At 51.5% G+C, this 26,421-nt stretch overlaps 1 protein-coding gene across 2 annotated transcripts in view; it reads left to right on the top strand.

Moving 5' to 3' along the window:
- ADAMTS14 (ADAM metallopeptidase with thrombospondin type 1 motif 14) overlaps positions 1-26,421 on the top strand; it is a 90,824-nt gene that overhangs the window by 48,566 nt on the left and 15,837 nt on the right. The window contains exons 5-14 of one of the 2 annotated variants that reach the window (XM_060033742.1): positions 11,497-11,580; positions 12,268-12,415; positions 14,390-14,495; positions 16,206-16,349; positions 17,002-17,134; positions 18,534-18,647; positions 20,955-21,103; positions 23,058-23,233; positions 25,489-25,622; positions 25,986-26,109. In XM_060033742.1, coding sequence (XP_059889725.1) covers positions 11,497-11,580; positions 12,268-12,415; positions 14,390-14,495; positions 16,206-16,349; positions 17,002-17,134; positions 18,534-18,647; positions 20,955-21,103; positions 23,058-23,233; positions 25,489-25,622; positions 25,986-26,109 — 1,312 coding nt within the window. Of the gene's footprint in view, positions 1-11,496; positions 11,581-12,267; positions 12,425-14,389; positions 14,496-16,205; positions 16,350-17,001; positions 17,135-18,533; positions 18,648-20,954; positions 21,104-23,057; positions 23,234-25,488; positions 25,623-25,985; positions 26,110-26,421 lie in introns of both variants that reach the window. The other variant, XM_060033741.1, reaches the window with a different exon arrangement.

The following is a 26,421-nucleotide window of genomic DNA, read 5'->3' as shown; positions in this document are numbered from 1 at the left end:
CAGTGTCAGCGTAGCTCCAGCTGAATCAAAGCCACCGAGGTCCCCACTCAAGGGCTAATAAGGGTGTGTACAGATGAGCCAGGGCCCCAGAGACAGACCAGACCCCTGGAGTGGCAGGGCCAACCCTACTTTTGGAGGGGCGGAATATGGGAGAAAATTTAACTGCTTCATTTTCATTATCCTTATTTAATATAAGAAGAGACCAGACTATCTCATTGCGGAACCTATCCTGTGCTCCTATCACAGGCTCAAAACTATTCATGCATTCTTGTATTTAGGCTGCCTTCCATCGCCCTTACCTGCAGATCCTTTAGTGGGTCCGTGTGCCAGTCGCAGGTTTCTTTCACTCGATAATGTCTTTATTTCATTATGGTTCTTAAAAGATGGTTTGCTGGGTCCAGGATTCTAGGTTGATGGTTTCTTTGTCATGGTGCTTTGATGGTGTTACTTCAGGGTCTCCCTCGTTGCTGTTGAAAACCTACTTCTAACGCAATGGTCCTTCCTTGATGAGTGATCTGTCTTCTGTCTTGCTGCCTGTAAGACGTTCTCTTTGACTGATGTGAGCTTAGAGAGGAGTCCCTGGGAGTCAGTGGTGACTATCTGTCTCCAGGAATGGAGCCGATGTGCTCAGTGAAACTTCAAGAGGGAGACTTGAGGCCAGTGGGGGAGGTGGACAGGAAGGCCGAATGGGGCTCATGGCACAGAGAGCTTTCTAATGGCCGAGAGTGCGCTGTTGCTGGAGGTGTGCGGGCACGGGCTGGGAAGAAACTCCCCGTCACGTGGGGATTGGCCTCAGTTACCCTGATTGCCAGTGACCTTGGGGCTCTCTTGGTGGCTCCACATGGTTCCCGTGTTCCTCTCTCCTGCATCGAGCCTCTCCCCAACTCCAAAGGGTCAATGACCTTCTCAGTCCAGGATCGTTCTGGCTCCTCCAGTAAGACCTGCCTGACCCTCCTTCCCACAAGCACCCTCTTCCTCTCCCCTGACCCCTGGGGTGGGGCACGGGGGGTCTGCGCCACAGAGATTGATACACCAGTGACCGGAAGCCTGTGGTGTCCAGATTATTTCAGAAGCCTGTGGTGTCTCACGTGGGAGATGAAAAGGTTGTCTTTCTGTCTTTGTAGGGATCTATCTATTTAGCTGATTAAATGTGTTATTTAATGGTGAAAGTGAATAATTGTGTAGCATTGATTATCAAAAGAGTTTTGTGCTTTTTTCCCCTAACCATGAAGGTTGATTTCAAGGTAAATTACTGTGCAAGAAGTGTGTATTTGACTTCTTTTTTATTTCTGTAGAAGAGGCAAAATTAATTTTTAGTATTAATTGCTCAGTATTTGCATCTGGGCCAGTTACCTGGGAGTGGGAGTTGGTGTCAGGAGGCCCCACTCAACCCCCTACTGTACTGGACACTCAGGCTCTGATTCTTCCTCCTGCTCAGAGAGCAGCAGCCCCCTTTCCAGTTCTGTGAGGACCTCCTAACATCCTGGCCTGGAGATGCAGTGTAGAGTAGGGGTCACTGCGGCCCTTGAAGAGTGGGTTTGGCTGGCGGAGTGTGGGACAGAAATGAGTAATGTGGCAGGATTCTGGCAGCAATCTGCCTGGTCCACTTTGGAGACAGAAGAGGGCAGGAAGGCAATGGCCTGGGTACTCTAGATGGCCAGAGGCCCCACAGATGCCCCGCCCATGTACCCAGTGACCGCTTCCTTCCCCTGCCCTGGGGTCACTGGTGGGTTTACACACGTATACGAGGTGTACAGATGTGGCTGTGTGGAGCATGCATTGTTGTGACCCCGTCCTTGGTCTGCACTCTTACAGGGCACCATCAGGGAGGTCTGAGACACTGGCCACACCCTTGTGTAGAAGGAAGGCCATGTACTGGTGTCGGAGGGGCTGAGATGTTGGGCTTATTTGAGTCATCCTACTGCAGATCGAGTGTGGTTTCAGTGGGTCAGCAAAGAGTACTCAGGTTGGAATTCTGTGAGGGAGAAAATGTGTGCGTGTTCTCCTAGGATGAGTCGGGGCAGGCGGGTGGAGAAGGACATCATCTATTTATGCATTTGGCCACTTTGCTCCCGTGATGTCTTTGCTCCCGCAGGAGAGGGGAGGAGGGTGGAGGGAGGTGCTCCCACCCATCGGACTTTCCACTGTTATGTGTGATGGGGTTCGTGGGGCCTGCTGTCCCCCAGCAGGCACTGGTCTCTGGTCTCAGTTGGGGTCAGACATGGGTGCCAGGCAGGCCCTTGGGGGAAGCCTGGTGCTGGCTGCTCTGGAGTCTGCACGCTCACGGGTTGGGGCAGCTGCCAGGTGTGGGAGAGTAGGCTGGGGCTCTGTTCTTGTGTCCCAGGAGGGGTGCGTCAGCACAGGAGCAGACCTCTGGTCCCCCAGCTGGCCTTCCCCTCCCCATGGGACTCTCATAGGTAGGGTTGGCCACACTGTCCCTCTCCATCGCGTAGACAGCAGTCCCTTTGTGGGTTGTAGGCTGGTTCCTTTGCTCATGAGCTGAAGGGCGTGGAGAGGTGAAATGGTGAGAACAGGGTCATGCATGAATCTCCAACCCCGCTCCCGGGAAGCCACGTGGGCAGGAGTCAGAGGCTGGTTCCACTTCTGCCTCCATCACTGACCATGCCCGTGGGCCTCTCTGCCTGTGGGGCTCACTCATAATCCCCAGATGTTGAGTTGGCGTGAGCTTCCACGTGCCAGCCCCACGACAGCCATTATGATCCCCAGTCTACAGAAACAGAGGTTCTGAGGAGTTACCTGATGTGCCCCAAGCCACCCAGCTCCTAAGAGGCAGTGCTGGGGTTTGAACCCAGGACTCTGGCTCCTGGCAGCTACACTGCTGTGTACTGACACTGACTTGCTGACCACGTCATTCCTCCTCCTGGACAAGTCACTTCTCCTAGGGGAGTAGTTACGTAAGTGATGGCCCATCACCTGTAGACATTAGAGGTGATGCTTTTAAATTCACAGAATGATGTTTCAGGAAATAAGAAAAACACAAACAGTATATTCAGCATGATTCCAGTTTTGTAAGATCACACACACACACGCACACGGCAGGAAGCTGTGTTAACCATAGTTATTATATATCTGGCTAATATATAATAGGAGACAACTTTTTTTTCTTTTCATAACTTGGGAGCTTTTTTTTTTTCATTGAAGTATAGTTGATTTACAATGTTGTGTCAATTTCTGCTGCTCAGCAAAGTGATTTAGTTATACATATACACATTCATTTTTAATATTCTTTCCCATTATGGTTTATCATAGGATACTCAGTATAGTTCTCTGTGCTATGCAGTAGGACCTTGTTGTTTATCCATTCCATATATAATAGCTTACATCTGCTAACACCAACCTCCCAGTTCATCCCTCCCCCAACCCCCTCCCCCTTGGCAACTACAAGTCTGTTCTCTGTATCTGTGAGTCTGTTTCTGTTTTGTAGATAGGTTCATTTGTGTCGTATTTTAGATTCCATATGTAAGTGATATCATATGGTATTTGTCTTTCTCTTTCTGACATACCTCACTTAGTATGGTAATCTCTAGTTGCATTCATGTTGCTGCAAATGGCGTTATTTTGTTCTTTTTTATAGCTGAGTAGTATTCCCTTGTATATACGTACCACATCTTCTTTATCCATTCACGTGTCAATGGACACTTAGTTGTTTCCACATCTTGGCTATTGTGAATAGTGCCTCTGTGAACATAGGGGTGCATGTATCTTTTTGGATTAGAGTTTTGTCTGGAAATATGCCAAGGAGTGAGATTGCTGGATCATATGTAATTCTATTTTTAGTTTTCTGAGGAACCTCCATACTGTTTTCCACAGTGGCTGCACCAACTTACATTCCCACCAACAGTGTAGGAGGGTTCCCTTTTCTCCACACCTCCAACATTTATTGTTTCTAGACTTTTTAATGATGGCCATTCTGACTGGTGTGAAGTGGTACCTCATTGTAGTTTTGAATTGCATTTCTCTAATAATTAGCTATGTTGAGCATGTTTTCATGTGCCTATTGGCTATTCGTATTTCTACTTTGGAGAAATGTCTATTTAGGTCTTCTGCCCATATTTCTATTGGGTTGTTTGTTTTGTTGTTGTTGAGTTATATGAGCTGTTTGTATATTTTGGAAATTAAGCCCTGTCGGTCATATTGTTTGCAAATATTTTCTCCCATTCTGTAGGTTGTCTTTTCGTTTTTTTTATGGTTTCCTTTGCTGTGCAAAAGCTTGTAAGTTTGACTAGGTCCCATTTGTTTATTTTTGTTTTTATTTGCATTGCCTGGGGAGACTGACCTAAGAAAAACATTGCTATGATTTATGTTAGAGAATGTCTTGCCTAGGATCTCTTCTAGGAGTTTTATGGCATCATGTCTTATGTTTAAATCTTTAAGCCATTTTGAGTTTATTTTTGTATATGGTGTGGGGGTGTGTTCTAACTTCATTGATTTACATGCAGCTGTCCAGCTTTCCCAACTCCACTTGCTGAAGAGACTCTTTTTCCCATTGTATATATTCTTGCCTCCTTTGTTGAAGATTAATTGACCATAGGTGTGTGGGTTTATTTCTGGGTTCTCTGTTCTGTTCCACTGATCCATATGTCTGTTTTTGTGCCAATACCATGCTGTTTTGATTACTGTAGCTTTGCAGTATTGTCTGGAGTCTGGGAGGGTTATGCCTTCTGCTTTGTTCTCTTTCTTCAGGATTGCTTTGGCAATTTTGAGTCTTTTATGGTTCCATATAAGTTTTAGGATTATTTGTTCTAGTTCTATGAAAAATGTCATGTGTAATTTGATAGGAATTGCATTAAAAATCTGTAGATTGCTTTGGCTAGTATGGACATTTTAACAATATTAATTCTTCCTATACAAGAGCATGGATGTCTTTCCATTTCTTTGAATCATCTTCAGTTTCCTTTATTAATGATTTATAGTTGTCAGCATATAAGTCTTTCACCTCCTTGGTCAGGTTTATTCCTAAGTATTTTATTTTGGGAGTTGTGATTTTGAAAGGTATTGTTTTTTTACATTCCTTTTCTGATATTTCATTGTTAGTGTAAAGAAATGGAACCAATTTCTGTATGTTAATCTTGTATCCTGCTACCTTGCTGAATTCATTTATCAGTTCTAGTAGTTTTTGTGTGGAGTCTTTAGGGTTGTCTCAATATAGAATCACATCATCTGTCTATAATGACAATTTTACCTCTTCCCTTCCAATTTGGATACCTTTTATTTCTTTTTCTTGTCTGATTGCTGTGGCTAGGATTTCCAATACTATGTTGAACAGAAGAGGTGAGAGTGGGCATCCTTGTCTTGTTCCAGATTTTAGTGGGAAGGCTATCATCTTGTCACCATTGAGTATTATATTGGCTGTGGGTTTGTCATAAATAGCTTTTATTATGTTGAGATATGTTCCCTCTGTAGCCACTTTGGTAAGAATTTTTATCATAAATGGATGTTGAATTTTGTCAAATGCTTTTTCTGCATCTATTGAGATGATCATGTGGTTTTTATCTTTTCTTTTGTTTATGTGACGTATCACATTGACTGATTTACATATGTTGAAACATCCTTGTGAACTTGGGATGAATCACACTTGGTCGTGGTGTGTGATTATTTTTATGTGTTGTTGGATTCGGTTTGCTGATATTTTGTTGAGACTTTTTGCATCTGTATTCACCAACGATATTGGCCTGTGATTTTCTTTTTTGGTGGTGTCTTTGTGTGGTTTTGGTATCAGGGTGATGGTGGCTTCATAGAATGTCTTTGGGTGTGTTCCCTCCTCTTCAATTTTTTGGAAGAGTTTGAGAAGGATCAGTATAAATTCTTTTTTGTATGTTTGGTAGAATTCGCCTATGAAGCCATCTAGTCCTGGACTTCTATTTGTAGGGAATTTTTTTTTTTTGTGGTACGCGGGCCTCTCACTGTTGTGGCCTCTCCCACTGCAGAGCACAGGCTCTGGACGTGCAGGCTCAGCGGCTATGGCTCATGGGCCCAGCCGCTCCGTGGCATGTGGGATCTTCCCGGACCGGGGCACGAACCCGTGTCCCCTGCATCGGCAGGCAGACTCTCAACCACTGCGCCACCAGGGAAGCCCTGTAGGGAATTTTTTAATTACAGATTCTATTTCAGCTCTAGTGATTGGTCTGTTCAAATTATCTGTTTCTTCTTGATTCAGTTTTGGTGAGCTGTATGTTTCTAGATCCTTGTCCATTTCTTCTAGGTTGTCAAATTTGTTGGCATATAAATTTTTGTAGTATTCCCTTAGGGTTTTTTGTATTTCTGTGGTATTCATTGTTATGTCTCCTTTTTCATTTCTTATTTTATTTATTTGGGTTCTCTCTCTTTTCTTCTTGGTGAACCTGACCAGAGGTTTGCCAGTCTTCTTTACCCTTTCAAAGAACCAGCTCTTGGCTTTATTGACTTTTTTCTATTTTTTAAAAAAAATTTAATTAATTTATTTATTTGGTTGTGCTGGGTCTTAGTTGCAGCAGGTGGGTTCCTTAGTTGTGGCTTTCAGGCTCCTTAGTTGCGGCTCGTGGGCTCCTTAGTTGCGGCATGCACGTGGGATCTAGTTTCCTGACCAGGGATCAAACCTGGGCCCCCTGCATTGGGAGCGTGGAGTCTTAACCACTGTGCCACCAGGGAAGTCCCTCTATTGTTTTTTAAATCTATTTTATTTATTTCCCCTCTGATCTTTATTATTTCCTTCCTTCTGCTGACTTTAGGTTTTGTTTGTTCTTCTCTTTCTATTTCTTTTTTTTTTTTTAAATAAATTTATTTATTTTGGGCTGAGTTGGGTCTTTGTTGCTGTGCATGGGCTTTCTCTAGTTGCAGCGAGCGGGGGGAAAAACTCTTTGTTGCGGTGTGCAGTTTTCTCATTACGGTGGCTTCTCTTGCTGTGGAGCATGGACTCTAGGTGTGCAGGCTTCAGTAGTTGTGGCTTATGGGCTCTAGAGTGCAGGCTTAGTAGTTGTGGTGTCCGGGCTTATTTGCTCCGTGGCATGTGGGATCTTCCCAGACCAGGGCTCGAACCCGTGTCCCCTGCATTGGCAGGTGGATTCTTAACTACTGCGCCACCAGGGAAGCCCTCATTCTAATTCTTTTAAGTGGTAGGTTAGGTTGTTTGAGATTTTTCTTGTTTTTTGAGGAAGGCCTGTGTTGCTATGAACTTCCCTCTAAGAACTGCTTTTGCAGCATCCCATAGATTTTGTATGGTTGTGTTTTCATTGTCGTTTGTCTCAAGGTGTTTTTTAATTTCCTCTTTGATTTCATCATTGGCCCATTGGTTTTTTAGTAGCATGTTGTTTAGTTTCCATGTAATTTTTTTTTCTCATTTCTTTTTTTGTGGTTGATTTCTAGTTTCATGCTGTTGTGGTCAGAAAAGATGCTTGAGATAATTTCTATATTCTTAAATTTGTTGAGGCTTGTTTTATGCCCTAGTATATGGTCAATCCTAGAGAATGTTCCATGTGCACTTGAAAAGAATGTGTATTCTGGTTATTTTGGATGTAACGTCCTGAAAATATCAGTTAAGTCTTAACTGTTCTGTTGTATCATTTAGGATCTCTGTTGCATTATTGATTGTCTAGAAGATCTGTCCATTGATGTGAGTGTGGTGTTAAAGTCTCCTACTATTATTGTATTCTTGTCAGTTTCCCCCTTTATGTCTATTAGTATTTGTTTTATTTATTTGGGTGCTCCTACATTAGGTGCATTAATGTTGACAAGTGTAAAATCCTCTTCTTGTATTGATCCTTTTATCATTATATAGTGTCCTTCTTTACCTTTCTTTATGGCCTGTGTTTTAAAGTCTATTTTGTCTGATATGAGTACTGTGACCCCCCACTTTCTTTTCATTTCTGTTTGCATGAAATAACCTTTTCCATCCCCTCACTTTCAATCTGTGTGTGTCCTTTGCCCTAAAGTGGGTCTTTTGTAGGTAACATATTGTAGGCTGTTGTTTATTTATTTATTTATTTATTTTATCCAATCTGCCACTCTGTGTCTTTCGATTGGAGCATTTAGTCCATTGACATTTAAGGTACTTATTAATAGATATGTATTTATTGCCATTTTAGCCTTGTTTTCCTGTTGATTTTATATTTCTTCTCTGTCCCTTTCTTTTTCTATTTCCTTTTGTTGTTTGATGATTTTCTTTTGTGTTATGCTTATGTTCTCTTCTTTTTGGTTTTTGTGAATCTCTTGTATGTTTTTGATTTGTGGTTACCCTGCTTTTCAAGTATGTTAACCCCATCCTGTTTCTACTTGCCTTAGACTGGTAATCATATAGACTCAAACACATTCTAGGAAATGAAAAAAAATCTACATTTGCTTACTCTCCTCCCCTACTTTTTATGATTTTGATGCCCTTTTACATCTTTGCGTTCATCCTTTTGCTGTTCACTGTGGTTATCATCACTTTCACAGAAATTCTTTGATCTTTTTTTAATCTGTGGACTGGCTTATTTAAGTGATTTGCTTTCCAATTGTGATTTTCTCTTTCCTATATATTCTTACTTCTTTTCTATTTAGAGATGACCTTTCAGCATTTCCTTCAGAGTAGGTTTTGTATTTCTGTATTCTTTTAGTTTTTGCTTGTCTGAGAAATACTTTAACTCTCCTTCTATTCTAAGTGATAATCTTGCTGGGTCGAGTATCCTAGGTTGCAGATTTTTCCCTTTCAGGACTTTGAAAATATCATGCCACTCTTTTCTGGCCTGCAATGTTTCTGTAGAGAAATCAGCTGATACCCTTATGGGGGTTCCCTTGTAATTAACTCTGTTTTTCTCTTGCTGCCTTTAGAACCCTCTCTTTACCTTTTGTCATTTTTATTATAATACATCTTGGTGTACGTGTGTTTGGCTTTATCTTGTTTGGGACCCTCTGTGCTTCCTGTACCTGGATATCTGTTTACTTCTTTACGTTTTGGAAGTTTGCAGCCATAATTTCTTCAAATACATTTTCAATCCCCTTTTGTCTTTCTTCCCCTTCTGGAATCCCTATTATGCATAGATTGGCACACTTTATAATATCCCATAGGATATTATATTATCCCATAGGATATTATATTATCCCATAGGATATTATTGCATATCCCATATGCATAGATTGGCACACTTTATATTATTCCCTTATGTTATCCCGTAGGCACACTTTATATCATCCCATTGGCACACTTTATATTATCCTATAATATATTATCCCATATAATATCTTATATTGCTTTCATTTGTTTTTCATTTGACTTTCTGTCTGCTATCCTGATTGGGTGATTTCCATTGTTCTATCTTCCACGGCACTTATTCATTCTTCTGCATAATTTATTCTGCTATTCATTGCCTTTAGTTGCCTTTTTGTCTCGGCAAATGAGTTTTCTAATTTTTCCTGGTTCCCCTTTATAGTTTCTAGTTCCTTTTTACAGTACTCTGCATTTCTGTCGATAGCCTTTCTTAATTCCTTCAGTATTTCCATTATCTCCTTTTTGAAATCGGTGTCTCTTAGAGTGAAGAGGTCTGTTTCATTGTTTGTTCTTTCAGGGGAATTCCCTTGGTCTTTCAACTGGGAGTGGTTCCTCTGCTTCTTCATTTTACTTATATTTCTCTTAATTCTGTGAGTTTAGGAGAAACAATTATCTACTGTGGTCTCGGAGGGCTATTTATATGTGGGAGTGTCCCTGTGTAGCTTGTGTGGGTTTAATATTTTTGGCGCGAGGGCTGTTTTTCGTATGGATGCATGCTGCGTCTTTCCTCAGCGTGTGCTGGCCGTTATCCCCTTGATACAGGTGTGCCGATGCAGCGGCTGGTGCCTGGTCATGGGGTTATTGGCAGTGGTGGCAGCTCATGCGCACACTTGGAGCATGCCGTGGGAGCAGAGGCAGCTCGCCACCGCTCCTGGAGCCCGTGTAGGCAGTGTCCTGCTGCCTGAGAGCTCACACAGGGAAAAACGCTGGAATAGCAGGTCCTCCCCTTGCCCGCACACACCGCCCACACAGTGGCGTTTGGCCTCTAAGGCGGCCCAGGCTTCCTCTGTGTACACCCACAGTTGTGGTCGCACCAGACTCCAGCCCTCAGGGTGTTCCCACGCAGCCCACCCCAGTCCTCTCCCCGGTCTGATCTCTGAAGCCCAAGCTTCCACACCCAGCCCCCGTCCACACTGGTGGCCACGTGTCTCAGGCTGGGGAGTGCAGAGCGATGGCCCTGACCATCTGTGCAGGTTTCTTTCCATTCTAGCTGCTGCAGACCTGTCACTGAGTTCTCCTCCGAGGCTCCAAAGCCCCCCTCTGTCCCTGCTGATCTCCCCACCAGTGAGGGGACTCCCCAGGTGCAGGAACATTTCCTCTTTGACAGCTCCCTCCTAGGGGCACAGGTCCTGTTCTGATTCCTTTTTTTTTTTTTCCTTTTTTCTTTTGTCCTACCCAGTTGCATGGAGATTTTCTGGCCCTTTCAGAGCTCTGAGCTCTTCTGCCGCGTTCAGTAGATATTCTATGAGAATCATTCCACATGTAGATGTATTTTTGATGTATTTGTGGGAGGAGGTGAGCTTCACGTCTTACTATTCTGCCATCTTGATCGCCTCTGACTTTTTTCTTTTACTTTTTTGGGGTATTTTTCAGAGTTTTTAGAGTGAAATATTTTATATCCAGGAATAAAAGTTATTTAAAACAAAGAAGATGGACTTGTCCAGTGGGACCACTCAGGAGATAGGCATCTTCAGGAGTGGGTGAACTGCCTGTCCTTGGGGGTGGGCAGGCAGAGGTGGTGTCCATCTGTTATGGACACAGTTCCGGGACTTCCTGAACAGGGGAGTGGCTGGGGGCTGCCTTCATCGATGAACTGTGCCATGACCGCCCCAAAGGTCCCTGAGCCTGTGGGAGAAGGGAATAATCCAATGCACCGCTCCTGTCCTCAAACTTGACCGTGCCTGAGTATCACTGGGGATCTTGTTCTAACTCAGACTCGGACTCAGGAGGTGGGCCCAAGACTCTGCGTTTTTAACGAGCCCCAGGGGATGCTGCTGGTCCAAGGCCCTAGAGCCCTTTCCTCCTGGGTTTGCCCTGGAGGGGGGCCCAGGCACTGCAGAGCCCACGGATGAGTCCAGAGGCAATTGGAAAGGTACACAGGGCTGTGAGGATGAGTGACCTGAGCTGGGTGACATTTCTGGAAGGACTCTTCAGAGATATAAAAAGACAAGATTCCATCTGAGTTGTTGGGTTTGAGACCAGGTCCCTTCATGCTTTGGCTTCGTGGAAAGAGCTCAGTGTTGGAATTTGGTGGGCCAGGATTTGAAAACCAGTTGTGCATCTTGTTAGCTGTGTGTCCTTGGGCAGGTCGTCTTGCCTCCCTCTGCCTCAGTTTCTTCATGTGAGGATAGGAATGCGTGCCAGGTAAAGCCATGGTAAGGGTGAAGTAGGGTAGCGTGTCAGATACCTGGCATGCGGTGGGCCTTCAATGACTCTTGCTTCCCCTAACACCACACGCTCATCTCTTCTTGAAGGTGGATGAGATTTACCACGATGAGTCCCTGGGGGTCCACATAAACATCGCCCTTGTCCGCTTGATCATGGTTGGCTACCGACAGGTAAACCCCTGTGTCAACAGGCAGTGTTTGAGGGAGAAGGGATGGGGGGCCAGAGCATCAGACCAGCTCAGGTATCGGGGAGGGATAACAGCATCTAGGAAACATTTTGTTTCCAAAATTAGAACCCCCAAACCATTAGCGGAGGCATCTGGGGTTGGTAAGCGGGGACTTATGAATTCCCTCCAGTCGGGTAAATGGACAGTCCTCAACCCCTACAGCTGGAGGTCCTGCTCCATGAATCGGTGGGGAAAGTGGGGCTTAGAGGGGGGGCCAGTGACCGAGACAAGTCCTGCTAGGGTTGTGGCCGGGGGTTCTGGGCTCTGTTGCTTGTTTTCCCCCATACGGGAGTAAAAACAGAACTCTCCTCTGGGGGCTGTTGTGGAGATAATGACAGTGACTGCATAGAGGAGATGCTTAGTACAGCACCTGCCTGTGGGTTACTTGAGGAATTAGCAATAATGTGAGTTCTCAGCAGACAGGTGCCCCAGCACAGGGCTTGGCATGGGAATGTTCCCTAAAACGGAACGGGGCTGTGTGCCAGTGGCAGCCGGAGCCGGGACAGCAGTGACCTTGGGGCAGGCCCTGCCGTTCTGCGGGCCTCCGTGTCCCCTGCTGCTGGGAGCACAGGGCAGGGTGCCTGCTGCAGTCCGTGGGCTCTGACCGGCACTCTGCTCTCTGGCCCCCCAGTCCCTGAGCCTGATCGAGCGTGGGAACCCTTCTCGCAGCCTGGAGCAGGTGTGTCGCTGGGCGCAGTCTCAGCAGCGCCAGGACCCCGGCCACGCGGAGCACCACGACCACGTCGTCTTCCTCACCCGGCAGGACTTTGGACCCTCAGGTACGCAAGGTACTGTATTTGCCGTGGCCAGGTGTGTGCAGCTGCAGGGCAGAGGCCAAGGCTGTCTCTGGGGCCAGGTCTTCTGGCAACAAAGAGATCCTTGGGACTTTGGAGACAGGACCTGGCCGGACAGGTAGGCGAGCTTTGGAATGGTTTCTCGGGGGCCAGGGGAAGTGAAGGGGCCCCGCCCTGGTCCCTGCTGCCTTGGTTGAGCCTGCAGGTCGCTGTGAGTCAGGCCCTAAGCCCTGTGATCACCATCCCGGAGCCTGGCTGCTCGAAGACCTCAGTGATCTTCAAGATGCTTCTGCCCACATTGTATCCTTCTGTCCTCACTGCAGGCCGTGGGGCACCTAGGGCGGGGCTGGTGTGGACTTCAGAAAGGATGGCCCTGCTCTACCCGCAGATCCATGCCTCTCCAGCCTAGTGATCCAAACTCATTCATCTCCTGAGATTCTCCCAACTGTGGAATGGGAGAAATAGTAGTATTTGCCTTCCTCCATTCCCGGGCTGCTAAAAGGGCTGAGGGATGCATCCCATGTCTGTGACAGAGGATGGCTGAAAGCGCTCTGCAGACATAGGAAGCTTTGATCACCCCCAGGTTTCTGTATGGGGAAACCAAGGCACAGAGTGGCAACGAGGCTTGCCTAGGCCTCACAGCAGAGAGGAGACAAAGCTGAGACTCAGACTGTATCTCCAGGCTCCAGGTTGAGGGCTTTGTAGTGTTTTCTGCTTTGATGCTAGAAGAGAGGCAGCCTCTACCAAAAGGGCTGCTTGTCTGAATCCCTGAAGCCCCAAAGGCAGGCTTGTACGCACACAAACAGATTTACACACCTACACGCAGACACATGCGTGTACAGACACATGCATACTCGTGCACAGACACACGTGCAGACACACAGACACATGTGCAAAGAGACACACATACACGTGTGTACTTGCATGCCCTGAAGAGTACATCCAGACCTCCAGGACAATCGGGAACCAAGAAGCCTTCTCACCACAGCTTCTTGTTACACCCCCAAAACCATCTCAAATAAGAGAGGATTTCAGCAATTCCGAAGACAGGGAATAGCTATCTGGTCATGGTTGGCTGAAAGCCCGAGGCAGGGAGCGCTGTCTACCATCTCCCCCTCCTCAGATGTCTTCCTCAGCCCAGGCTGCCCTCCCAGCTGATTACGGGCCCTGGGGAGGCGGGGAAGCAGCCCCCGTAGATCACGGGCCTCGCACACAAAGCTGCTTACTCAGTGCCACGTGCCGGCCCCCTGCACTGCCCGCGGCTCCTGAAGCCTGCGCAGCTGTGTCTGCACCTTGCCCGTGTCCTCCCCCCCCCTGCCCGCCCCCCACCTCGCCAGAGTCTCTCGCCTGTCCTCCAGGCCCAGCTCTAGGCCCCACCGTAAGTCATTCCCTGGTCCCGCTCAACCCCTGCGGTCAGAGGCCTTCCCCCTAGCCACCCCACACACCCCTCTGTGCTCCTTGAACTCCGGCCCTGCAGGCCCACACCTAGGCTGACCTCGTGACCCCTAATCTCCCCGCTAAGCCGTCTGCCCCTCTGGTGTGTGGGTGTGCTGGGGGGATGCGGGCTCGCGCCTGTGTTCCCCGTAGTCTCTAACACGGTGCCACCTGCTACCCCGCGTACACACATTTGGAGCTTGTTTGTTGACTCACCAGCGGACTGACTGTCTGGAGGGATGCAGCTCGGAAGTCGGCTGTATGCAGGCTTGGGGCCGACAGGCACAGAGAGCTGCAGGCCAGGAGGGAGGGCGGCAAGCCTTAGGACGTGGGGGCAGCTTGGCCCAGGAGCTGTACTGCGGGTGCGTACACACGGGGGGCGCGTTGGAAGGATCCTTCTTCCTCCAGGGACCCTCCGGTGGTGACCAGGTCTGGACGCCCCTGCGGTGGCTGGCTCGGCACAGACCTCGTCGAGTCCTACCTCACCTGCACGTGACCTCTCTCTCTGCCCTCTTTCCCTGGCAGGGTATGCACCTGTTACTGGCATGTGCCACCCCCTGAGAAGCTGTGCCCTTAACCACGAAGACGGCTTCTCCTCGGCCTTCGTGGTGGCCCACGAGACCGGCCACGTGTAAGTGGCACTGAGGGGCGAGCGGTGCCTTGAGCTCTGCGGAGGTCTGCGGGTGTGGGAGGCTTCGCCCCAGTTGGGACTCCCTTCCTAGTGTCCAGGGAGATGCCAGAGGAGCTGCCCCGACGGGGATGGAGCCCTGGGGCCCAGACAGCAATTCTGGCCCTGCCTTGGGCCCAGCCCCAAATCCAGGGCCTTGGGAGACCAGATGTGGCCCTGCCTCTGGCAGGCCAGTAGCAGTGTCGCCTTATAGGCAGTGCTCTGCTCTCTGGGTGGCCTCTATCCCTCCATCTCAGCCACACCTCAAGGCCCTCCCAGTGCTCCGCGATGGAGCCCTGGCCTGAGTCCATCATAAACAGGGGCACTTAGACCCAGGCCTCGGGCCAAGCGGGTGGCGGGCTTGTGTGATCCTCGGGCCCGGATTTGGTTTAGAGCATGTTCATTCATTCATTCAACCAGTATTTCTTGAGCGCCTGAGGTGTGCCAGGCCCTGTTCTAGAAATAGGGCTGCAGTGGAGAATGGGACAGAAAAGCATGCAAGAAGCTACGTGCTGGGAGAAAACAAATAATCCACCATCCAGTGTCTGGTGGTGACATATACCTGTCACAATCACGTCTCCTGGCCTTGTCTGTCCACAAGGGCAGAGCTACGGGACCCGCCCCCAGCTTGCCCGCCCCCAGCCCACACACAGAGTGAGGGCTGTTTTCTGCAGCTGGAAGGACATGGGAATGAGAGCAGTGGGCCAGTCCCGAGGGCGAGCCTGCCATCTGTGGTTGGCCATGCCCCTCTCTGCATCTGCCTGCCCCTGCGATTTCATCCCAGCCCTGCCGCTCACTGGGTGGGTAGCACCTCCTCTCTGGGGCCTCCGTTTCCTCATCTGCAACACGGAGGCTGACACCAGGGGAACCTCTGAGGTCCCTTCCTGCCCCGGCAGCCAATGTTTCCACATATCCTGGAGCCAGGAGTTTGTCTTCCTGTATGTGGGGGGGCAGGGCGTGTCCACTCTTCACTCACAGAGCCCCTCCCTATGGAGAGACAAGGTCAAGCTTAGAGGCCCATGTGTCTGTCTAGTGGTCAAGGCCAAATGCAGACTCCTGGGAGTGTTTAAGAATTTAGAACCTTTGGGCTTTGGTGTTAACTAGAAAGAGCAAACTTTTACATTCAAACTATCATCACGGCAGGTAGGTACCACACACAAAGCTCTGTGCTGGGTACCGCGGGGTCTAGGAGAAGCGAAGGAGGCTGGCACCCAGGGAGGGCGCAGTAAGGGAGGTCGAACTGAACAGAATGAAACTGGTCCTTGCACGTGAGACCTTGGGTCTGGAGGGAAGACAGTGCATGGCGTGTGAGTTCTTAACGGTGGTACAGGCATTCCCTGCTGTGGGAGGGCGGCCCACAGGGAGCGCGGCCAGGAAAGGTGTCCTGAGGCCAGAGTGGAGCTGGAGCTGACCTCGGAAACTGTGAGGATGTGGGTAGGGTTTGAGGAGGGGTCAGGAGGGCAGAATGAGTCCAGGCCCACTGGGGGGCCAGGTGGGGTCTCAGCTTCCATCCAGAGGGGTGGCCCTCTCCACTGCATGGTGGGGAAACTGAGGCCAGAAGTCACAGTCTGAAGCCTGGTCAGGGCAGGGTCTCAGGCCCGCCTGCTCATCTCCCCAGGGGTGGGCTCCCTGGGCATGACTGAGGGCTCCCCTCTGTCCTCCCCCACCCTCCAGGCTCGGCATGGAGCACGATGGTCAGGGGAACGGCTGCGCAGATGAGACCAGCCTGGGCAGCGTCATGGCGCCCCTGGTGCAGGCTGCCTTCCACCGCTTCCACTGGTCCCACTGCAGCAAGCTGGAACTCAGCCGCTACCTCCCGTAGGTCACCTCCACCCTCTGGGCCCGGATGGGGAGCAAGCGGCCTGCCACTCCATCTCCCCCAAGTCATCTCCCCTCCTAACACCATCCTACTCCTGACACATGCTCAATTCTGGGTTTGCCGGTCAGCTTCTGGGGCTCCGGGGACATGGAGGCCCAGGACAAGCATTGGACTCAGGAGCTCAAGGCCGAGAATGGGCGCAGAGTGGATTTGGGCGGGATGGGTGCCGGCAGAGATACTGTCTCTAACCTCACGCAGCAGCCGGCCAGCGCCCAGTGTACGTCCTGCATGGCGGGCTGACTTGTCTTCTTCTCTCAGTGCAGTGAGCCCTCAAATTGTCCACGAGCCAACCCTTCATCTGGGCCATGATGTGTCTCTGTAATGCGGGCAAAACAGGCCCCGTAAGAAAACCACAAGCTGAGTGCCTAACCGCAGTCCTGGGTCCCCTTGCCCTGGAGCTCCCAGACATGGTCGTGGGTGGAAGCGAGGGGAGGGCAGCCTGTCCTCCCTGGACAGCACAGCTCCTGGCACAGGGCAGCGGAGGCAGATTCCTGCAGGCCTTCCTTGCTTGGTTAACACCCCCTCCTCTGGGAAGGGAGAGCTTGGGAATTCCTGTCCCCACCCTGCTTACCTCCCTGCCTCTGCCGGCAGCTCCTATGACTGCCTCCTTGATGATCCCTTTGCACCTGCCTGGCCCCGGCCCCCGGAGCTGCCTGGCATTGACTACTCAATGGACGAGCAATGCCGCTTTGACTTCGGCACTGGGTACCACACCTGCTCAGCGGTGAGTTCCCACGGCCTCTGCCAGCTGGATGCCAGGTCAGGTCCTCCTGGGATGCAGGCTGGTCATTCACAGAGCACCTTAGCCCAGGCAGGGTGACCAGGGCCCAGGCCCTGCCACTTTCTGCCATATCCCCGCCCCACGCAGGGGTGGGGGGCCAGCGTGTGTGGTGGCTGGAGAATGCCTGGAAAGATGGGAACAGAGTAGAACAGAGAGGGTGGGCCACCGCTGGGGTCCTGGTTGGGCTGGTCACCGGGGGAGTTTATCTGTCAGGTGGCCCATGTGTCAGATCAGGTGCTGGGCTCTGGCCTGGTGGAGAAATACTTGCCACCCTCTGCTCTTTGGGCACCTGGAGGATGTTTTGGGCAGACTTCCCACACTGGTAAAGTTCTCGTGTGCCCCATATAACCTCTCTCCAGGGGGTCAATTGCATGCTTCCCTACCCCTCCCCCACCCCCATCCCCTACTTGAGGAGATGGATACAAGGGAGCAGAGCCCTGTCCCTACTCTGCAGGACAGGGCAGGGGAGAGCCTGGAGCCACCTAGGAGAGAATTGAACAGCTGCTAACCAGGGCCCAGGTGGAGCCTCAGAGACGCGGACATCCCAGGGCAGGGGGCTCTCTGAGGGGTCAGGCCTTGATGCCTCGAGTACCTCAAACCGCCCCCATCCAGGAATGCAGCCCCCTCCTCAGCTCTGCAGGACCAGAAGGCCCTGTGTGTGGCCACCTTGCCCACTGCCCAGGCCACACTGGAACAGCTGGTCTCTGCTTTGGGAGTGGAGAAACAGCTGGGATATGGGGTTTCAGTGCCCAGATGCTGTGTTTGTAGGACACTAGTCTGGCCAGCAGGGGATGATAGGAGAGAAAAGGAAATTGGGGCTTTCCTGGACAGTGTGAAGCAGAAGGGTGCCAACCTCTGGTGTGGCTGGGTGAGATTAGAGGGAGGTGGGAGTCCTGACCTTGTCTGGGTGCTGCAGGGTCTGGGCTAGACTGGCAGCCCTCTCAAAGCCCTCCACATGCACAGAGCTCAGGGGGTATCAGTGGACCCAGCCTCCCCAGAGCCTCAAACCCTGGTCCCTGCTCAGTCACAGAGTGGCCTCTGCAAAGGCAGGGAGGGAGGCCTGGGGAGGGAGACCAGAGGCGTGTGGGCTGTGGCTGGTGCCTTCTCTTCGGTGCCCTGTTGGAGAGAGGAGGGGTCACTGAGCCCAGTGGCTCTTGTGGTGGGGTCGAGCTTGTGTGCGCGCGGGGCTCTGGCTAGACGGGCCCCTCCTGCCCCCCTCGCAGTGTTCTGGCCCCAGTGCCCACCACACCCTCCCCTCGCTCTGTCACTGTCCTTTGCCCCCGGACAACGTGTCAGAGCTGGGGAGCTAGTCCGGCCCAGTGACCCTGAACCTGCCGTGCAGTTCAGGACCTTCGAGGCCTGCAAGCAGCTGTGGTGCAGCCATCCTGACAACCCTTACTTCTGCAAGACCAAGAAGGGGCCCCCGCTGGACGGGACGGAGTGTGCGCCAGGCAAGGTACCTGCGGACCGGGGGCTGCAGCAGGAGCGCCTTCCTGGGGCGCAGGCCCCACGGGAGACCCATCTTGCTGCTGAGTGTGGATATGAATGCGTGGTGGGGGCTGGGGGAGGGCTGAGGACAGGAGCCAGCCTCGCATGCGGGCAGATGGGCAGGGAGTCCTCGCAGGAACTCACACACACGCCCTCTCCTCTCTGGCACCACAGTCCTTGGCTTCTACAGCAGCAGAGTTTGGCCTTGTCTCCCAGCCCATCGGCAGGAATGCTTACTGCCATCTGAGGAGAATGCAGCCCAGGCAGTTTAGGGAACTTGTGGAGGTCAAGCAGAGGGTGACTAGCTGAGAAGGGGTGAAGGGAAGATTCCAGGTGTTCTGCCTCCTCCCCCCGCCCACCATGCTGTTTCTTACCCCTCCCCCGCAAACCGGCCCTTTCGTGTACTTCTGGGGTGTGTTTGCACCCTCTTGTGTGTGTGAGTGTCAGGAGGACCCCGGATCTGAGAGCCCTGAACTGAGGTCTGAAACCCACCTCTGCTCTATCGCTGGCCCTGCTCCCCTACCCCCATTTCTGTGTGGTGACCTTGGTCCATTCTTTGACCCCTGCTGAGCCCTGACCAAGCATCCTTCCCGCTCCTCAGGTTGTTATGAACTTGTGAGTCATGTCAAAGCAAATGAGAGGGCTGGGAAGAAGCACGTGCTGCCCCCAGCAGCCTGTCCTCTGCCCTTCACCCTCTGCCCTTATCTGTTCTTCCCATTCTCATCTATAAATGGTCTGTCCCTTCACAGATGTGTGGGGCTTCCCATGGCCTTGTACAGGCCCTGTGGGCTCCAGACCTGGAGGGCTATTATCCTGGAGCCTCAGGTCTACCTGCTCCAGGTGTGTTCGAGTTACCAGGCCCTCTCCTATCACAATTTCACATAAGAGTTAATCAACGGCTCTCAGTTTTGTCTGCGTATTAGAACCATCTGGGGAGCTTTAACATCCCCCACACCCCAGAACAGGGAGTGACTGCAAATGGGCACAAGATATCTCTTACGATGGTGGAAATGTTCCAAAATTGTATTGTGGTGATGGTTGCCAAATGCTGTAAGTTTATGAAAAGTCATTGAATTGTACACTTGAAATGAGTGAAGTTTATGGCCTGTAAATTTCAGTTGACCCTTGAATAACACAGGTTGGGACTGCACGGGTCTGCTTATACGCGGATGTGTTTCTTTTCAACAGTAAATACCACAATACTACCAATCGGTGGTTGATTGAATCTGGATGCAGACCATGGATATGGAGGACCGACTATAAGTTATATGTAGATTTTCAACTGCAGAGGGCAGGCACCCCTAACCCCTGAGTTGTTCAATGGTCAACTGTATAGTGCTTCTTTTAAAAATTACCACTTCTTTTAAAAATCCCTACCTCTAGAGAGCCTGACTCAGTCTGGGGTGAAGCTGAGGCATCCAGAGTTCTTAAATGTTCCCCAAGTGACTCCAAGACTGAGAACTACTGAGTTATCTCTTGAAAAAGACCCAGAGAGCTTTGCTGTATTTCTTACCTATGGCCCTACAGGAAAAGGGAAGGGGGTTGACTTTGGTTGAGCCCTCCTTTGTGCCTGGCCTTGTGCTGAGGGCTTTGTGAGTGTTGCTGCCTTCAGTTCTTAGAACAGTCCCATTTAACAGGCAAGTACACTGAGGCTCAGCAAGGTGAAGCTATGCCAAAACCACACATAGCTAGTAGTGGCCGAGCTGGGATTCAAACCCAGGCCTCTTGGACTTGAGGCCTATGCTCCCTCCACTGCGTGGATGGACCTCCCGGGTGGCTGGCTTCCCTCCCATGAACATACCTGCCTGGGGTCCCTGGATGGTGATTTCAAGGTACAGAGCCAAGATCAACTCTAGATGGTGTGGGAAGATTGTGTCTTCTCTCCCTTATCAGCCCTTTGTTTCTCTGGGGGTGGTAAACCAAATAATTGCACAGCTGTTGTCACCATGAATAATACCATCTGCCGTTTCTGGAGGGCTGTGTGTGCCAGGTGTTATCTCATTGAATGCTCACAGCAGCCCTGTGGGCAGGTGCTGTTATCCCCATGGTACAGTCGAGGAATAGGGTCAGAAAGGGGAGCCCTTTGTTGAGGGTCCCTCAGCGCATGGTAGGGCTGGGATTCTGGGTGACCCTGAGGCTTGGGCTCTTAACGTTCCTTTTTCTGGGCTCACCTGTGGTGCCTGCCAGCTGTGCCGTGTGCCCGGTTGGGCACTTCCTATGGCAGGCTAGGCAGCGGTGGCCCTGGGGTGACCTCGCACCCTCTGCTCCATCCCAGTGGTGCTTCAAAGGTCACTGCATCTGGAAGTCGCCGGAGCAGACTTACGGCCAGGATGGAGGCTGGAGCTCCTGGACTAAGTTCGGGTCATGTTCACGGTCGTGTGGGGGCGGGGTTCGATCCCGTAGCCGGAGCTGTGACAATCCCCCGTGAGTGCACTGGGCTGAGGTGGGCAGGGCAGGGGCCCGAGGGGGTTGGAGAGGGAGTCGCTGGGGGGCAGGGCACAAGAAAGAAGGTCCCCTGCAGGTGGCTGTGTACGTATTCCAGTGGATGACGGCCCAGAATTGTTGGGGGCGCCAAACCACTTCCACCTGGGTCTGACATCTCCCTTTGTGTCTGACTGACATCTGAGAATGGGTCCGAACCAGTGATTCTCAGATTCTCGTCTGCGAAGAATCTGGGTGGGCCCAAGGCTTGGCCAGTTTAACGAGCCCTCCTGTGACCCTCATCCTCCAGCTAAACGTTGAGAAAACACTGGTCTAAATGTTCACTAGCCATGTCTTGGGAGGATAAATTCCCCAAGTCTGTTTCCTACTACCTGAAGCAAAACTTCCTTCAATTTTTCTTAACTTATCTCTTTCGAACATCAAGTCCCCCCCCTCACTACCCGCTACCCGTATGTCAGCATTCTGGGGGAATAATCTCTTTCTCGCATTTATCCCCTCTATGGGGACCCCCTCCCATGGTTTTGGAACCTCTGAGCACCAGCTTTTGATGGCCTCCGTCTCCCAAGCTGAAGCAGCCTGCTTAGAACAGCTTCGTGAGAGATGGGGGCCGGCTGGGGCCGGCCGTGTGGCTCAGCTGTCTCCACGTTCAGTGATTCTGAACCTCTGTGGGGCAGGGCCGGTCCCAGCCCTCACAGTGCTGAGTGATGCGATGGGGACCTCAGAATGGCAGGGTCCTAGGATCACAGAGGCTCGGGGGTGGTCACCCTCCCTCCAGCATCCTCAGGAGTGGTCCTTCATACTCTGCTGTGTACCTCCAGGGATGGGACGCTCCGTGCCCCCTGGAGCAGCCTATTCCTGTGTACTGACCCTTTACAAATATGAGACGAGATGAACAGCCTTCGACCTGTTGGGGGTAGGAGAGCCAGGTTAAAGAAAGGCACGGTGATGCCCACTCTGGATGGACCACCTCCCAGTCACGAGAGAGAGTTATCCCCATTTATTGAACTCGTCTACGATAATAACTATTTTTATTTTATGAGGCTTAAATGAAGTATAATCTATGCACTCTCAGCACCATGCCCATGCCCAGCACAGATTAGTAAAGGACAGCTGCTGTTATAATTACCCCAGTGCACGGAGCACTTTCTCTGTGCCAGGCGGGGTGCTAAGCACGTCCATGCATAAACCCATGTAATCCTTCCAGCATCTCTGAGCAGAGTTCCAGTAACCTTGTTCACTTGGGTACTTTGTATCCATAATCTTACCGGATCCTTTTAATTTCATGGGGAAGAGAGTACAGATTTAAATACCTTTTTAAAATGTATTCTTCACAGACACACCAGGAGGTAGGTAAAATAAGAAGTGTTATGGTCCCTCCTTTAAAGCAGAAGTTAAGACAGCAAGACTCGGGGTTAGATTTAGCCAGGTCTTCTTACTGCACATCCAAGTCTCTTTTTACCACTCCGCAGTTTATTATGATATTAAATGGAAGTGGATGCAAGTAGGAGCAGCTGAGTCATTTATTGAGGGCCTACCATGTGTCAGGAGCTGTGTGACGGCCGAAAGAATAAACAAAGATGAATCAGATTGATTTCTCTTCTAGCCCGGCTGGAGGGGGTTAGTCATTCCCTCCTGTCTTCCTCCCTCTCCCTCCCCCCATCCTTTGCCCCCTTTCTTTTGCTCATTCTCTCCTCTCCCCCATCACACACACACACACACACACACACACACACACAATAGGTGGCATATGCCTGAAGGGACCACAAGGCTCTGAGCTCAGCAGTCCTCACAGTGGGGGTTCCTCTCTAGTTTGTAAGTTAGTGGAGCCCCTTTTTATGCTACTCTAAAAGGCTGGGCTACCCCAGGTCACCATGTGGGAAGCCTGCCCCCACCCTGAGCCTTTCCAGCCAGCACGGTCTCTCTGCGCTCGCCCCAGCCCAGCCTATGGAGGCCGCCTGTGCTCGGGGCCCACGTTCCAGTACCAGGTCTGCAACGGCGAGGAGTGTCCGGGGCCCTACGAGGACTTCCGGGCCCAGCAGTGCGCCAAGCGCAACTCCTATTACGTCCACCAGAATGCCAAGCACAGCTGGATCCCCTACGAGCCGGACGACGGTGAGTGGAGTCCTGCTCCCCACGCCCACCCCGTGGCCTTGGGCATCTGCTGGGTCCGTGTCTTCCCAGGCAGGGCTTCCCAGGCCTGGCCCACCAGTGAAGGTGGAGGGACAGCGGTGGCACCAAAAGGGATATTGCAGTCAGCAAGTTTGCCACGCGCCTTTGTGCAGGCCTTTGTGCTGTGCACGTTGGGGGAGCCCCAATCCTCATCACAGCCATCCTTGATTTGTACGCTTATGCTGACCGTGTTCTGTCAGATGCAAGGACAATGTCTTGAGCAAGGGTTACTTGGCCCAGAGGCACCGGCTGGCAGCAGTGCTGGCTGTCGGGGTTGGTGCCTTTCGGACATGTCCTTACCTGTGCAGAAGGCCCGGTACAGGTGCGGGTGCCCCTTGCTTTGCTCCCGAGAAGCTTTGTCCTATTACATACCATGTTTTTAGGTTTTACTGATGGTGCTACTGTTTCAGTAGTTAAGGAAAATGATTTGAAAGTCAGGCCGATGGGAGTCTGTGGGATCCTCCTACTGACCCCCTATAGGCTACCCTGGACACAGGTCTCAGGACTCAAGCGGAGGGTCTGAATTCTGGGGCCAAGCCAGTGCCTGTCTGTTTTGGAGCATTTCCAGGGATGGCTCTCGCAGCGGCAGAGAGAACCCAGTGAAGGGCTGGATTCATGCCTTCAGGCTGGAAGGGCCTTTAACGGTCCTCTCAGTCTACTTTCCCCTGCCGGCCTCTCCATGGTCCTTCCATAGCCTGATGCTTACCCCCTACCACGTAGCCCTCGGCATCAGACGGCGCCGATCAGAATGGCCGTTCCTGAGCCCAGGGCCACCTCTTCGTAGCCCTGGTTCCAGAGTATCAATTACAAGACCCTCCATCTTCAGCTCACGTTGAGAATGACAGCCTTCAAGTTGGAAGGGACCTTGGAGGCCTGTGTATTGCCCGCCAGTGCACAGACCCCTCCAGAACATGCTTGTAGGGAGTGTCTTCTCCCTGCTTAGACTCCTCCTAGCCTGGGGAGCTCACCACTCCCGTGCCACTGTCGGCTGGCTTCCAGGGCTGCCCAGAAACCTACCTGCCTGGGGTGCACTGGTCAGGGTCCTGCCTGTCTTCGGGAGGGATGCAGCCCCCCACCCCTTAGCCCCTGGCCCAGGTCCCACCAGGAATATGACTCCCCCGCTGCATGAAATCCAAAGTAGTATTGGATGTTGTGGCTCCGGACTTGAGTCCTGAGTGCTGGGGCAAGACGTCACCAGGTATCCCGGGAGCCCAGGGATGAGGACCCTGGAGCCAGATGGTTCCTTACAAATTTTGCTTTGGAAGCCTTGCACATCCATGCAGACCCACACAAGCTGCTGCCACAGGGGTGGAGAAGGGCTGCAAGGCCAATGGGACAGCTGGACTTTGGGTTTTCCCAGGACTTTTAGTCAAATTCCAGGAAGTTAGCTAAGCCCCAACCTCCCTTTTCCTAAGAAACACAGCAAGTGTTTATATGTTCTCCGGAACCTACTCTTGTAGGACGTTAATAGCCTTGATTTGATTGTTAGAACTAGAAAGGATCTCCCTCCTTCCCTCACTGCCGCTCCGTTTTGTAAACCCAAGCACAGACCACTGTTCTGCCTTACTTTCATGCAGCCTTCTCATGTTCACGAGCATGGTAAGGTTCACCATCATATGTGTGACGGTGATGTGTATGTAGAGGTCAGAGCAGGACTCAAGCCAGACTGCCTGGGTTAGAATCCTGGCTCTGCCACTTACTGGGTGGCTGTACGGCCTTGAGCAAATTCCTTAGCCTCTCTGGTCCTTGCTTTCCTCCTCTGTAATGCTACTTCCTTGGGGGTATTGAGAGGCTTAACTTAAGTTAATTCACAAAAAGCATTTAAAGTTGTACAGTAAGAATGTATAAAGGTTTTAGAAGTCTGGCACATAGTAAGCTTTCATTAAGTGTGGGCTTATTATTATTGTTATTATTATTGTTTTATCACTTGATGTTTCTTAACGACGTGATGTGGCATTTTACTGATCAGGCGTAATAAATAAGGAACTGAGGCTCAGAGAGGTCAGATAATTTGCCCAAGGTCACATGGCTCGTAAGTGACACAGCACGGATTTGAAGCCCAGCTCCACACCTAGTTCTCCCCCCGTTGCCCAGAGCTGGCCCCTGGAGCTTCCTGTTCGGGCCACGTGTTAATGTCGGTCTAGGCCAACCCACCTTCTCCGAGCCCAGCTGGCTCAGTGTGGTCCCTTTCCCCACAGACGCCCAGAAGTGTGAGCTGATCTGCCAGTCAGAGGACACAGGGGACGTGGTCTTCATGAACCAGGTGGTCCACGACGGGACTCGCTGCAGCTACCGGGACCCGTACAGCGTCTGTGCCCGCGGCGAGTGTGTGGTAGGTGCCCCCCTCCTGGCTGCCCACCCTCTCCCTGCCCCGGGAGACTGGAGGGCTGCACTGCCTCCTTCTGCTCCCAGGGAAGACAGGCATTGCCTCCCCTTCCTCACCCATGACACCCCTTGGTCCTCAACATGACCTTGGGATGCTGGAAAAGGGTTACTGCCCAACCCCATTCGATGGGAGAGGCGTGGCCAGGTTTAAGACCTTGCCCATGTCACACGGTGACTCCAAGAATGGCTCTCGGTCCAGGGTCCTCTCCTGTCAGGGCCTGGGGACTGAGGAGGGGGCCAGGGGCTGCCGACCTGGGGGCGGTGGTGCGGCATGGAAGCCTCTTCCCGCTGACCCCGTCTCTGGCTTCAGCCCGTCGGCTGTGACAAGGAGGTGGGGTCCATGAAGGCAGATGACAAGTGTGGGGTCTGCGGCGGCGACAACTCCCACTGCAGGACTGTGAAGGGGACTCTGGGCAAGGCCTCCAAGCAGGCAGGTGAGCAGGTTAGGGCTGGGGGACGACCAGGAGGGGCTGGGGTTCTGGCCCAGCTAGCGTCCCTAGAGCCCGAACCATCCCTTAGGTGGGCCCTCCCTCCTTGAGCTGGGCCACAGTTCTGGTGCGGGGGGGCGCCCTGGAGCCTGTCTCAGACCACAGCTGCCCCCGGCTGTGGTTCCTCATTTTCCAGGCGTGCTGCGCCTGCACTTGGGCTCGGGAGCTCAGAAGCATTTCCTGCTTGGCACTGTGTTGTCCTAGGAACTCAGCCATCTCTTTGGCCTGGGGCTGTTAGTGGGAATGAGGGTCCAGACA

This window comes from Delphinus delphis, chromosome 16, assembly GCF_949987515.2.
Source record: "Delphinus delphis chromosome 16, mDelDel1.2, whole genome shotgun sequence".
Taxonomy (NCBI): domain Eukaryota; kingdom Metazoa; phylum Chordata; class Mammalia; order Artiodactyla; family Delphinidae; genus Delphinus; species Delphinus delphis.
This window is presented reverse-complemented; position numbering and strand designations above follow the sequence as displayed.